The following is a 15,185-nucleotide window of genomic DNA, read 5'->3' as shown; positions in this document are numbered from 1 at the left end:
TTCCTCCCCTTCATCTCTTCTCCCTTCCCCGCTCTGTTCTGTAGCTCCTGTGGGCATCAAGGCTTTCTGCAGAAGCTATCAGTCCTCACCACTTAGGGCACAAAGGGACCCGATACTAGTGGAGTTCAATATCACAGCTATCAGAAGGATGACAAATATGGAACCGTGATCATTGACTCTTACTTCACCAGTTTGAAGACCATATAACTGTAGAGAATCACAACTCCACCTAATTACGATCCAGGGAAGGGTTACTGAGACACAAATTGGGAACAGGGACTTTCTCCTCCCTTTTCTTCAGTAACCCTGACCTCCCAGATCAAGATCTAAAAGGAATCATACGGTCTATTTCTTTGGCATTTGGATCACTGCTCATAAGCTGATGTTTCTCAGTTCTCTTCTGCCCTTCTCGTCCCCCTTCCTTTTCATCATCCAGTCTCCACCTCCTTGGCAGCTTGCTTTGTGCGGTACCTTGGTTCATGGCTGGCTCCTGCTTGCCACTAGTGAGGGCACAGGAATCAGCGATGCGGGCGGGGGCGGGTGGCCGGTGGGAGCCCCCCTGGGGGGGCACGTGACCAGTCTGAGTGAGGAAGTGGTTGAGGGAGTCACACAGATTGGCAATGTGATGCTGGTCCAGGCTCCAGTTCTTCTGCTCTGCCTGCCGCAGACTCTCCATCAGCTCTGCAAACAGAGCAGCAAGAAAGGCTAGCCTTGCGGACGCCCCAGTGCCCCTAGCGGCTCTATACCCAACTCACTGCTCCGACTACACGGCCAACCAACACGGCTGATTACGTGCGCTACCAAAAATTGACATCCGCTAGAGGCCTACATTTTCAAACTCTCATTCCATTTCTTCCTTACTAAATTCTTTTCTTTTTTTTAATTTTTTTTTTAACATCTTTGTTGGAGTATAATTGCTTTACAGTGGTGTGTTAGTTGCTGCTGTATAACAAAGTGAATCAGCTATACGTATACATATGTCCCCATATCCCCTCCCTCTTGCGTCTCCCTCCACCCTCCCTATCCCACCCCTCTAGGGGGTCACGAAGCACCGAGCTGATCTCCCCGTGCTATGCGGCTGCTTCCCACTAGCTACCTATTTTACATTTGGTTCCTTAGTAAATTCTTATTATAATTTCCATCTTTCTGATGAGTAAGTTTCAAAGTGACTGAGTGAATTAGCCGTGGTCACAGGGTCAGTAAATGGTGACAAAACTACAAAATAGTGGTCCAGGGTGATGAGTTCCTGAGAGTCCTGTTCTCCTGAAGATAAAACTCAGTGGAATAAACCACCGTCATATTTTGCATTAAGGCAGAAATTAATTAAAACTAACTTGAAGAGAGCATCAATATTATCCACCTTGTGTGACGTGAAATCCTCCACCCTCAAGCTTCACTTAACCATCCCCTCCTGCTTCCGGTTTCCACTGGGTTTTTCCACTTCCGCTATATCCCTCTTCCCTCCAGGCACCATCCTTTGATCACTAACCTGAGAACTGTGACTGCTCAATGCTGGACCAGTTGAGCCGGTTCACCATCTTGAAGCTTTCCTTTAAGGAGTCAATATTGGAGCACCAGTCAGGAGGAAAGGCTGTAAAGAGGGGGGCGTGGTAATGAGACAGAGTGAGGGGTAAGAGAGCCGCCAACTGACAGCAGACTGGCTACTGAATGCAAGATTCTTGCGTCTCCGCAGGTTATCAGCTGCATGACCGAGATAATTTTGGACTCTCCCTCCCTGGAGATTTAGGACAAACAAAGCTATCGATGCTTTAATTACAGACAGCCAAGCTCATGGGCAAAAGAATATGGAAAACCATCCCAATTTATCCAAGAATTCTCTAATACAGAGCTCTTAGCAGCAACCTCTGTGGCTCAGACGAGCTCTCGTGGGAGAGAGGCTACAAGACCCGCTGTTAAACTTCCTAACCAGCCGCACCTCCTGCCAGAGTCAGAACAGGGGGCTCAACCCGCAGTCCTCTAGGGTCTCCCTGCACCCTCCCTACTCACCAAAGCCAGTGCTGTTGATGGGAGCCTGGCCTTGTGCCTGTGGCGGCGGCGGCGGCGGCGGCGGCTGGGCAGGGTGGGTGGGGGGATGGTGCTGATGAGGGTGGTAGCCGCCGTGCTGCAGCGGGGGTGGGTGCATGGCCATCACAGGGGGCGGCCCGTAGCCCTCGGCCCCCGCTTGCTTCCCCCCTGGTGGGGCACAACCATCTGGGCTTGGGGTGTGCAGGGGGGGCGCACCGCCCACATTGGAGGGGCCCTGGGCGGGTGCCTGCTGCGGCTGCGGCTGCGGAGGCGGCTGCGGCTGCGGAGGCGGCGGCGGAGGCGGAGGCGGCGGCGGCGGCTGCTGGTACATGTAGTAGTTGTTAGAGGGCGGCAGGTCCCCCAGGAGAGACGAAAAGCCTGCGGGGAGGGGCGGGGGCGGGGGGGAAGCGGGTACGTGAGCGGGGCAACGCATCGCTCAGGACGTCCACTGGCTGGAGACGGGACGTTCTGGGACAGCAGGGTCCCCTGGGCCCCCTTCCTCCCCCGCCCCGACAGGGATAACCGACAGACGGAGGCCCTCGACAGCACCGACAACCGCTGAAATTTTAGCCAAAAGGTCAGCATGCACCTTTTCATGCTATTTTTCAAGGATCTGGGATGTAGTCCTGGAATCACAGTTTCAAAAGACATCGGACATCAGGTAAAGTTCCAAAAGCAAATTATAAATAAAACAAAGCCATGGGCCTCTGTTCTCTCCTTTTCCTTATTGTCCTACACGCTTCTGCCTCTTGCAGTCACTATGAAAAACGGAGTCTGGGTACGCAGTAGAGTGGGGACGGATGAATTTCTCAAACAGATGGGGCAGGGAAGAGCTCGAGATGGAGACCCGGGCTTTCAGCCTTCAGCCGTGATTAAACTTGAGTGAACTGTCTGCTGTCCTCGCTCCATCTAATTTTTTCCCTTTGTTTCTGGGAGCCCTCCAAGCTCCCTGCTTCCAATCAACCAAATCACCTGAGTTGGACTCATTTCTCAAGCAAATGCTGCAATCTAGCAACACAACTCTAGATAGGAATCCCCTGGGATATAAAAGACAATAAATGACAATTAAGACAATTTTCCCCAAAGTGACTCCTAACCACTTTTTTTTTTTTTTTTGTGGTATGCGGGCCTCTCACTGTCGTGGCCTCTCCCGTTGCGGAGCACAGGCTCCGGACGCGCAGGCTCAGTGGCCATGGCTCACGGGCCCAGCCGCTCTGCGGCATGTGGGATCCTCCCGGACCGGGGCACAAACCCGCATCCCCTGCATCGGCAGGCGGACTCTCAACCACTGCGCCACCAGGGAAGCCCCTAACCACTTTTTATCATTCCATTAATCTCCGACCGCCTATCCAAGGCCACTGGACAGAACAAGATTTCATGATTCACCTAAAATCCTGACTTCATCCCTACCTCTAAATTCTTTTTAAAAATTTAGGGGAATTCCCTGGTGGTCCAACGGTTAGGACTCTGCGCTTCCACTGCAGGGGGCGTGGGTTCAAACCCCGGTCGGGGAATCAAGATCCCGCAAGCGATGTGGTGTGGCAAAAAAATAAAAAGTAAAAATAAAATAAAAATTTAAGAAACAGGAATCACAGAGCACTGAACAAGACAATCTCTCAAAAAGTCTTCCAATAGGGGCTTCCCTGGTGGCACAGTGGTTGAGAGTCCACCTGCCGATGCAGGGGACACGGGTTCGTGCCCCGGTCCGGGAAGATCCCACATGCCACGGAGCGGCTGGGCCCGTGAGCCATGGCCGCTGAGCCTGCGCGTCCGGAGCCTGTGCTCCACAACTGGAAAGGCCACAACAGTGAGAGGCCCGCGTACCGCAAAAAAAAAAACAAAAACAAAAACAAAAAACGTCTCCCAATAACGGCTTCAAATCATTCTCATATGGTAATTTGGGAAATTTGAGTATGGATGAGATATAAACTGATATTAAGGAAGCATTATTTACTGTGTTAGGAGTCATCATGGCAATGCATAGCTAAAAGAAAAGTCTTCATCATTAAGGATGCATACTGAACCAGTATTTGCAAGTAGAACGATGTGCATTAAATTCCTCCATTTAAAAGAAAAGCTGGGTGGTAAACAAAACAAGCTTAACATCGGTAACTGGTAAAGTTGGGCAATGAAAATATGAGGGTTTATTATACTATTTTCTCTATTTTTGCATCTGTTTGAAATTGTTCCTAATAAAAATTAACATAAATACGTTAAAAAATAAAATTAAATTGTCCTCACAGTGAAACGCAGGGATTCTTAGGAAAAGGAAACTACTGCTGTCCCCTAGTGGCCATCCTCAGAATGACTTGCTGGCAGCCATAAGATCATGGCCCTTAGTTCAAATAGATGGGGGATTCCTCCAACTCACTTACTGAAACTAATGACCCAGCTCGCCTCTTGAAACAGCTGTCCTTCAGAACTAAGCCAGAAGAGCTCTGACTCCACGCAGTTGTGGCTCATGACATGCTTTCCCTGACCAGTGATCAACCTCTCCTTGTGTTACGAGTAAGAAAAAGAGGGAAAGAAGAGAATGTCCCCATCTGTTCAAAAACCCAAGGACGTCTCTGCTCCCCTCCCCACTCCAAACTCACCATGCTGAGAGGAGGAAGAGGACTTCTCCAGCATGGATTTGTAGAGGTTGCGGAAGGACCAGCTTAGATCCTGAAAATTGATCTCTGAGTAGGAGAATTTGAAGTCATGGTTGGTGTTGTACAGGGGAGGGGGACCCTCGGTGCTCTCTCGGCCTGGAGCCCCTGCTGCCACTGCTCCGCCATCCACAGACCCTGTGCCCTGCAGAAAGAGATAAGAAAGACTCGATACATGTCCTACGTGAGGGACCAATACAACCCCTTAGTGGACACCAAGTTCTCTGCCTGTCCTCTTCATCCTCTCCCACCTTTTCAATGAATGAGCATCATTTTCTCCTTCTCTTCTCATTCGTTCCTATCTTGCTGTAGCTTCTCGCCCTTTTCCTGTGCTACATCCATAGTCATCTTTCCTTTCTCATAACCTTTTGGCTCTCTTTCTTGTCTTCTCACCACTTTTTTTCTGATCTTTCTTAAAACTTTGTCGTCTCTCTCTCTCTCCATCTCTCTCTCAGCTTCCCTCTTTCCCTTTCTCCTTCTTTCCCAATTTATCTGCCTACCATAGCACAGATACTCAACACATAATTTTGAACCAACAGATATATGAATCTATTCAACCATCCATCCATCCATCCATCCATCCATCCATCCCTATATCCCCTGCCACCTCCACCTCCTACCTGGCTGTAGCTGGCGATAGACGTGGGGCTCTGAAGTGGCATCTGAGGATTCCCCTCGGGAGGCAGTGAGGCTTCTCCACTCCCTGGAACGCTTCCCCGTGGGCTCTTGCTTGCCTCCTGTTCTGGTGAGTCCTGGGATAGCTGAGGGTTGTGAAAGAAGAGAAATCTATAAGCAGATGCTAAACATCCTCCCAAGACCAATGGTTCCACACCTGCTGGTATTTGACCTTGGCCCCAAATTTAGGAAATGACTGAAAAAGCAGGCAAAGATGTGGAAGGAGCAGCTGGCTCATAAATGGCATCTCATTGAGGTGGAGACTTACATCATCATCGGGAGGGTGTCTTCTCTTTCGGGAGATGTCAGGGCAGGTATCGATTGTCCAATAAGAGCCCTAGAAGAAGAACCCATCCCCATAAAGAAAAAAAAAATCATTATATACGGAAATTCCCACCTTTGGAAAAGTAGACATTTGAAGAGATTTTCACATAAAATAGGAGTTATATTTTTTAAAATATAACTGGACTGAAATTCAACTATACTTCAATTTTAAAAAATAAATAAATAACATTAACATTAAAGAAGATCATCTATCTGGAACATTAAAAAAAGAAAGAAAAGAAAAATAACTGTAAATTCACAGGACTGTAATCCTGAGGGAACCAGCTATTTTTGAGGACTACATTTGTCCTAACAGCTCACCGAGGCCTCGATCATTCTAGAGGGACAGAACACAGCATCTAGTTCAAAGAGCTGGAAATGTCCAGACCAACCCTTCCCTTCCACGTGATCTGAGGCAAAACTCTCTTGGACTTCAGCATCCACAGCTGTCAGACAAAGAGGATGATCTATCCCTTCTCCCTTTTGAAGGTAAAATCATGGGATTTTTATACAGAAAAACTCCTACAAAGGTTATTAAGCCCACCTTTTACATCTAGAAAGAGCACCATGCACAAAAAAGGGGCATCAAGGTCCATTTTTTAAATAAATATTTCTATTTAAAAAAAATTTCAGTCTTCCTTAGTCATTCACTCTCATGGGGACCCACCAGCTTGATAACCAAGCTCTTCCTTTGAGGAAAAAAATAAAGCTGCTCCTCTAATTAACATGATTTCCTCTTCTGGGTAATTAAAACAGCCATAGGACTCTAAGCTGTCAACTACTTCTCGCTCCTTCCTCCCCTCCCTTCACCGCTTACAACAGAATCTCACCTTCCCAGGATCATCCCGAGGTCTGGGCACCTTCCGGAAACACTTGTTGAGAGAAAGGTTGTGCCGAATTGAATTCTGGGGAAGCAGAGAAGCAAGTTAGATTTGAGCATCGTGCAAAGCAGAAAATTTTCCAGTAGTGCACAGAGGGACACGAAGGGATATAACACACACTAAAGTTCCAGCATCAGGGTGAACAAAGCACCTCTTAACTATACTGATGGAGGAAATTACCTATCAGATAGCAAGAGCAATGAGATAAGAAAAAGGAAGCAATTAAATTGATGAGAGGTAATGGCTGTAAATCTGACTATCAGGTGCTTCTAGAAAGCTGATTATATAGTTTTTCAATCTTTCCACCCAACTAACAACAGGTATATAAATGCCTCAAAATCACATCTGCCCAAACCTAAGTGTCCATCGATAGCTGAATGGATAAAGAAGATGTGGGGTGTGTGCATACATACACACACACACACACACAACAGAATACTACTCAGCCATAGTAAAGAATGAAATTTTGCATCTGCAGCAACATGGATGGACTTGGAGAGCATTACGCTTAGTGGAATAAGTCAGACAGAGAAAGACAAATACTGTACGATATCGCTAACATGTGGAATCTGAAAAATACAACAAACTAGGGAATAAAACAACAAAGAAGCAAATTCACAGACATAGAGGACAAACTAGTGGTTATTAGTGGGGAGAGGGGAGTAGGGGCAATATAGGAATAGGGGAGTAAGAGGTACACGCTATTGTGTATAAAATAAGCTGCAAGGCTATATTGTCCAATATGGGAAATACAGCCAATATTTCATAATAACTATAAACGGAGTATAACCTTTAAAAATTGTGAGTCACTATATTGTACACCTATAACTTACATAATATTGTACAGCAACTATACTTCAATTTAAAAAAAATCACATCTGCCCAGTTCCTTAATTCATTCTATCAGTAGTGAAAGAACAATGTTTAAAGCTGATGATGTGGTAATTCCCCAGCGGTCCAGTGGTTAGGACTCGAGCTTTCGCTGCCAAGGGCGTGGGTTTGATCCCTACTCGGGGAACTAAGATCACACAGGTCGAGTGGTGTGGCCAAGGGGAAAAAAAAAAAAAGCAAAAACTGATGATGTAAATGATAACAAAATATAAATTATGAGTGAAACAAGGCACACTTTGCCTTTGTCTTCTCAACAGCCCATGGAATGGTCACACTTGGAGGAAAGAAATATAGTTGCTACATGTCTTGGATGAGGCGGTTGGAGGCTATGGCAGCTAGCAGGAACATATTTCTAAAGGAAACACTAAATGCTTTCAACAGTCTCCAGCTCATCATCTGGTCTGTACGTCAGTCGGTGATTTACAGAGTGACAGACCTACATTAAATCCCCATTCCTACTCAACAACTGGCCAGCGAGTGATTGCTCCAAAGGACTGAGAATATCAGTCTTCCTTCTTTGCTTGGAAGAGGAGGCCCCTTTTTCCTTTATCTCCAGCCAAACAACGTATCCTCTCCTTCCTTGCATGGTGGATGAGCTGTTGGGGAAGAACCTAATTATGTTACTCTTTTTCTTCGCACACAATTTTTCAAAAGATGCTGACTATGTGGAATGAAGCTCTGCAAACCTGATGAGATGCTACCTCTAGGTAGGATGGAGCAATGCCACGCTTTGCACGTGACTTCAACAGAGTAGAGTGGCAATAAATATCTGTGAAATGAACCAGAGGATAAGAGGGTCTGATACGCGTCAGCGTCCTGTTGCCCCCATAACTATACTTAGTGGCTCGGTATCCCTGGCGTTTCCCCGATACACCTTATGGAAGTTGTTCAACTCTGGAAAAAAAGTGATGCATGGGAGATTTGAGATTTTTAAGTTCACACATCTCTGAGACGCTCAGAGTGAACTGGACCAGGTTATAGGAAGAAATAAAAGTAGAGGAAAAGGTCGTCAAGGCTAAGAATCATCTCAGGGTATAGAAGCCGTCCCACCTTCCAACCAATGCCAGCATTCTTGTAATAGGGGAAGTTATCACAGATCCAGCGGTAAATCTCACTGAGGGTCATCTTCTTGGCTGGAGAGGAGTTGATGGCATAGGTGATGAGGGTGGCGTAGCTGTATCGGGGTTTGCCATCCTGGTGGACGGCTGCCTCATCTTTGCTCAGGGTGGCGTTAGGATCTGTGGGTGAGCCTGGTGGACACTTGCGGCTGCCGCCTGCAGGCCCAGCCTGGGAGGCACTCCCAAGCTTCTCAATGGTAGCCCGGAGGGTCAGCTGGGGGAGCCAGTCTATGGAGGTGAGGCTACTCTCTAGGTCAGAAGCCATGGTACTTCTGGGTTCTGTAGAGAAGAGGAAAACAGAATAGACAAATATTACCTGTGGTTACTGGTGGCAAGTGATACACAAATCCTAGGGCTTTAAGGGAAGGAGAGGTTCTTCCCACTCTAATTCCTGTAGAAGACTCCTCCCCTGGGATAGCCCTCGACCAGGTGTTACCAGAACCCCCAAACGGATATGTCACCAGCTACCTACCAGGTGGTAGACTGGTACTTATTCTACATCTTCACGTGGAACACGGCCAAGAGGCCTCTCCCTTCGCACAGGACTAAAAAGGAGATCAAACCGCCCACCAAACTGAGCTATTCCCTCAATTCTTCTCACTTAAAGCCCTATAACATAATTTTTTTAAACTATGTAGAAATAAATTTTAAAAACAAAATACAATAAATAGGTAAAATCAGCCGAAGTCTATTCTCCAATTATGTGATGCTTATTACATGTACATTCAACATCCACAGATAGATAGCACGGGTGAATGTGCAAAGAAAAACAGAGTAAACACAAGTATACACTAATGAAGCACACACCAACACTTCTAAAGATGTATCATGTCAGTTCCATACCAGTGCTCACCCTTATCGCACATACGCGTGCACATGAGGCATATTACATACTTCCCAACATAAGTTACATGTGACAACCAGCCAAGCACAGATGCAAGACAGACACACCAACAGTGGCTCACGACCAGAGATCACAATGAGATACACGTTATAACGTTACCCATAGGGCACAGAGTCACACACAGAGCGAACGGAGCCCGAGCACAGCTGCCCTGGCACCTTTAAAGCTCCCCCTGGCGAGCTCCCGCCCACAGACACCGACACCAGGAAGAAGTCATTGGCAAGGCCCTCCCACCTCTCGGCCTGCCCTGCTACACCGAGCCAGGGAGACACCCAGCTGCGCGCTCACCGGTAACAATCAGATCTCCGGGCTAAAAATAACCACTCTGGGGCTAAGGGCTAGCTCCCCTTCTCCCGCCCTCCTCCTCTCTCCTTCCTTCCCGGCCTGGCACGCACGCTCGCTGCACCTCCATGCAAACTCCTGACGCTGCCAACCCGCCCACGCCTGCTGTCTGCACGCCCGGCTGCCACCCACGCAGCCTGGGCGCTCTTGCAGGCGGAGAGGTGCAGCTAGAGTGACGTCTCGGTGGGGGAAGGTGAAGAACGGTGGGTGAGATCTGTATCGCAGAATCTGGAAAGGCTGGCAGGAACCACTTGGTAGCCATTTGGCTCTCCCCTGGGGTCGATGCCAGCCACCCCTCAAGCGCTTGCTGCCTGACCGGCTCGTGCCTGCACAGCCGGCCAGATTCCAGCTAGGATTTCTTCCTCGGACCCCTGCTGAGGGTCCATCGAGGCGTCCAAGGCTAACATGCCTCAGAATCCTGGACAGAAAACCTATTCCGTATATAACCTCTAAATCCACACCCAGATAATACGCACCAGCGTTACATACAACTACACACACATCCACACACTTTGTAGTTAGAAGCTCAATCGCAGATATGCCTGCCTACCCCAGTCTCCGCCTCCAACACATCTTTCAGGCTATTGGCTCCCTCTTCTAGTTAGAGACTCTTCTCCCCTGGAGACATTCTCCGAAGGGTCAGCATTCTCACTCATCTCCCAATTCCCCAAGTTCCCCACCCACGCAGTCTCTGCAAGCACGCGCACGTCCCCTGCCCTGCGCTCCTCGCCAGCAACACGCCCACTCCCGAAGGCTCGAGGAAACACCTTAGCGCCTCGGGGGCTTGGGCAGCGTGAGACCCAACTGCAACCCAAGAATTGCTTGACAGGAGAAAAAACTTTAAAGGCCCTGTTCAGAAACAGCACCACGATGGGGTTTCCCCTTGATCCTTAGCTCCTCTCCCCACCACTCTCCTTGCCATCCCTCCACCACCATCTTGCCCTAAAACCACGGAAACTTGGAAACTAATAGGGACATTTACGCATTCCAGGAAGCCTCAGACCTCCTAGCGCTTTACTAAGTCAAAGCAGCACAGCTTCTGGGGTAAAGCACGGTGCGATGGGCAGCCACCTGGTCCTGTAGCTGGGTTATCCCAGCTGAACGGTGACATGGCGATGAGCGGGTTCACGATGACCAGGGTTCTCCTGGGTATGTAAGGAAGTTTTACCCTATTCCCTATTGTCTCCTGCTAAAGCTCCTTGGGAAGTCTCACCTTAAGTACACAGAAGCCTTCAGGGCGCATTTCATTTGAAACTCTCCAGACATTGGACAGGGAGGGACACGAGAGTACAATCAACGTGGTTTACAGAACCCATTTGGCAGTGCCAATCACCGTGAATTCCGGAAAGCGAAGCACCCTTGGCCTTTTGCTACTTGTTCTATGCCCTTCCCTAGCACTTCCCCAGTACCAGGTTAGGACACTGAGGTTAAATTTAACCTTTCTCCAGCACCCTCCCAGCCAGCCCTCCAGATACCGCCCCAGCACTCAAAATACCTTCCGATAGACGCAGCGAAAGATCCTTGTGATCTTTCAACACCATTCTCCCTAAACCCATCCCATTTCCTCACCCCCATCACTTCCCCATTCTTGAAGGGCAGCCCAGTATGTGGAACCTCAGAGAATGAGGTTCCTTGATTCCATTCCGAACCTTGACATTAACTCACAAAAGGTCCCGAACCGCCCCTTGCTCCCTGAAATCTTCCTGCCTCAGTTTCCCCCTATCAATAAAAGGGATGCAGTCATAAACACTGTCCAAGCTTCATTCCTGGAGGGACGTGAAAGAAGCTTAAAGAGCCAGTGGCTGCCACACATTCCACACTCCCCAAAATAATGGCACCAGGCTGATGTTCAGGGCTATTATTAGAAAGGCACACAATAGGTACTTCCATTTCTCAGTCCAACCAACCTAGTTACCCAGACCTCTCTCTCCAGGTGGGCCTCGTGCCACTGGGCTGGGGCAGAACCTGAGTCAGGCTACATTCTTCTCTTCGAGCTGGAAGACTGAAAGGAAATACCCATAGAAACTGGGAAAGGCAGCCAAAGGGCAGGCTCCATCACATCCATGGAACGTCTAATGAACACCACACTATTGGGAGAAAGGCAGAGAAGAACAGAAAGACATTCTATGTTGGGGGGGGGGGGGGCGGGGCTGATCCTGGGTGAGACATATAAGACCCAAAATAATAGGCACAGTTTTCTTCCCATTTTCTCTGAAAGGTCAGTAATTGTTCTCTGTATGGTGCCAAGGTCAGACATTAAGGAATGATAACCTCCTGCTCTGTACATAACGCAGAAACTAATAGAGCAGTGGCTAAGTCTGCCACATTACCGATTACCAGCCAGGCTGCCTGGGTTTCAATCCTGGCTTCACTACCTACTGGCTGTGCAACCTCAGGCAAGTTACTTAACCTCTCTGTGTTGTAGTTTCTCCATTGGAAAACAGAGGTGATAACCGTACCTACATAGGGTGGTTGGGAGGATTACCCTGAGTTAAAATTTTTAAAGCACTAGTGTTATGTAAGTATAGCAATTACCATTTTTGAATGAGAAAAAAAGGAGAATATTAGAAATTGAAAATTAGAAAATGGACAGACCATACAGGTAAGCCTGGAAGTAGCGAACTTGCAGTGGTTTACACCCGCACTGAGTTCTCAATAGTTTTCAGGATGTCAGAATCTCAAACTTTTCCTTTGTGGGGAGTGTCGCCCCAGGACTGACCAATGCCAGGACTAGTAAACTCCCCAGGATGAAGAAATGGGGGAATATCATCCCTTATTTTTCAGGGGGAACTAGGTCTAGTCATAAAACATGATCTGGAAAATAGCACCCTCTAAGTCATAGTTACTCCAACTCAATAGCCATATGCTTCTAACTGATTCCACGGAGGCAAGGAGAACTAGGGAAACTCAGTCCCAGCAGGGCCAGTTACACTGTGTGGCAGTGAGACACCTGCAGGTGTTGTGGTCCAGCTCGCTCTGAGCCATCCAACAAGTAGCATTCCAGCATCCGGTAAAGTACTTTGTGAGAAACAGTCTGCTGTTCCACAGAGCTGGCTCTTTTCAAAAAATGGGGGAGGGGGTTCTAGAGTTAAGAACCCAGGATCCTCACGCTATTTAGACCAGAAACATCCGAAATGGAGTTCTCTTATCAGTCCTAGAAGAAGCGGTCCTCGCCTGAGACTGGGCTGCCCTGCTGCGTGGGATGACTCTCATAGAGCCATTCACGGGGGCTCCCACTGGACAGCGCAGGCCAAGCCTTTCCTCCCAGCTGGGCATTCTCACCAGCACCCTCTCCACGTTCCCACACAGGGGCACCTGCTCTCAGAGGCCTACCAGAAACGCACAGTTTTAGGTAACTGGAGGCTTAGTCTGAAAAGCACACACGTACCTGTCCCCACACCTTGCACGGATGTGGATAGAGCCACATCCACCTGAAGTAAGAAACAGACGCGCATCATTCTACAGCACAGCCATACAAACCTGAATTAGAGCCCTGTCTCACTGACCATGACTAACAGGTAACTTCCAGGACCCAGTGGATGTACTTAGAGACTCAGTCCACCCAATGCCCAGACAGAGAATGGAGGAAACATCAAAACCCAAATAAGATGAAGCCTCCCACTTAGACTCTCTGTGGGGTCTAATGCCCCTTACAGGAGACGAGGTGTTTCCTAAAGGTGAGGCAGGAAAGCAGGCACCCAGCTAGGGATCCCAGGTGGCAAGGCAGAGCACTACTAAACCCATAGCCCAGCCTCAGCCAGAAGGAGTTCCTGGCACCTTTTTCTTGCCTTTTCTGGACAGTCTGGGCTTTGATGATTCCTGCTATTATCTTATGAAAGAAAACTTACATACAAGGTTCCAGAGACCCATAATTGAACAAGAAACAGGAAGGCAAAGGGTGAGACTATTAGGTGCTTTTCTGAAAGGAAACTCCTTGGGGGCTCAAATCTCCCTGGCAGTCAACTGATTTTTTTTTTTTTTTTTTTTTTTGCGGTACGCGGGCCTCTCACTGTCGTGGCCCCTCCCGTTGCGGAGCACAGGCTCCGGACGCGCAGGCTCAGCGGCCATGGCTCACGGGCCCAGCCGCTCTGCGGCATGTGGGATCTTCCCGGACCGGGGCACGAACCCGCGTCCCCCGCATCGGCAGGTAGACTCTCAACCACTGCGCCACCAGGGAAGCCCCAGTCAACTGATTTTGATGCAAGACTGGAAGGAGGCTGGGCAGCAACCCTCCTCTCCTCCTCTCCAGGATCTGCTTTTTCCTGGGGAACCGTCAGCAAGACAGGAGTGGTGTAGGGCACTGGGGCAGTGGTACCCGGCCAACATCAGGGAAGAACTTCAACCCAGGGCTGGCATTCCCCTGCACCCTTTCTTCTTGCCTCGGGACACGGGATCCCCATTTTCCCTGTGGCCTCTTGGTGCTGGAGGCAGGGTGAGTGGAGACAGACTGGTTTTCTTGTCGAGGGAGCAGTAATCACAGTGGGCTGCAGAGAACAGCTCTGGTGGTCATTAAGTGACCTAGGGTTACAGGTAAGAAAAGGTAATACCAACGGAAGCCCCAGACAAGGCCAGGACACCAAATGCCACCACGACTTTAGTGGGAGCCCACTCTCTGCATGGAAAGGCCCAAGGATGGAGAGTGGCACGGGAGTCTGGCTGGGACGTGGCCTGCCATCATTATTACACTGTGTGGATGGAGTGCTGAAGGTACAGTGTTTTCTGATACCCTTTTGCCCTCAGCATGAAGACATACGCTTCCCTAGGGACCTCAAATGAATCCCATCCCTTTAGTCCCCCAACACTAAGAAACCCATTTCTCAGAGCCTCTGCAGCAAGATGAGGGCTTGAATCCAGTAGCTTCAGAACACATTTCCCAGAAGGTTCTGAGTTGTTACTCTACCTTCCCCAGTAATGAAACTCAAGAGTCACCACCTCAGCCCCCTACACCCACTAGTACCTAAAGATGACAGAGAGAAGATGAAAGAAAGAAAGCACTGACCTGTCTCCAAGTCTCCCCCAGCAGAGGGACAGGACCACTTGGTACTGGAGTTTGGGGTTGGAGGGACTCCCCTCTTCAGAGGCAGATGAAGAGTCTCATCCTCAGTGGCTCTTCCTGTACTTGGCTGAGCCTCCCAAGCTGGGGAGGGGAACTGGGTCCCCTGAGGAGGAGCGGGGGGAGGGGGAGGGGGAGGAGAAGGCGGTCCCACCTGGGGAAGGTGGCACAGTCCCCACACTCGGCCGGTGACCCTGGGGACGAGGGGAGGAGCCTCTCCCAACCGGGAGTTGTCTCCTCCCCCTTGGGGGAGTCCCCCTCCCCCCCAAACTGAATCTGTCGGGAGTGGAGGGCTCTTTCTGTCCGCTGGAGATCTGAGCGGAG

At 49.2% G+C, this 15,185-nt stretch overlaps 1 protein-coding gene across 1 annotated transcript in view; it reads right to left on the bottom strand.

Annotated features, from left to right (window-relative positions):
- The window catches only part of FOXJ2 (forkhead box J2), a 20,688-nt gene extending 5,503 nt beyond the window's left edge, over positions 1-15,185 (bottom strand). Inside the window, exons 1-9 of the mRNA XM_032644631.1 lie at positions 14,808-15,185; positions 8,495-8,841; positions 6,503-6,577; positions 5,617-5,685; positions 5,294-5,434; positions 4,620-4,818; positions 2,008-2,403; positions 1,490-1,591; positions 472-681 (exon numbers count right to left, since the gene is read on the bottom strand). Of these exons, the coding sequence (XP_032500522.1) occupies positions 472-681; positions 1,490-1,591; positions 2,008-2,403; positions 4,620-4,818; positions 5,294-5,434; positions 5,617-5,685; positions 6,503-6,577; positions 8,495-8,827 (1,525 nt within the window). The 5' untranslated portion in view covers positions 8,828-8,841; positions 14,808-15,185. The remainder of the gene's footprint in view (positions 1-471; positions 682-1,489; positions 1,592-2,007; positions 2,404-4,619; positions 4,819-5,293; positions 5,435-5,616; positions 5,686-6,502; positions 6,578-8,494; positions 8,842-14,807) is intronic.

The sequence above is a fragment of the Phocoena sinus genome, chromosome 10 (genome assembly GCF_008692025.1).
Source record: "Phocoena sinus isolate mPhoSin1 chromosome 10, mPhoSin1.pri, whole genome shotgun sequence".
Lineage (NCBI taxonomy): Eukaryota > Metazoa > Chordata > Mammalia > Artiodactyla > Phocoenidae > Phocoena > Phocoena sinus.
This window is presented reverse-complemented; position numbering and strand designations above follow the sequence as displayed.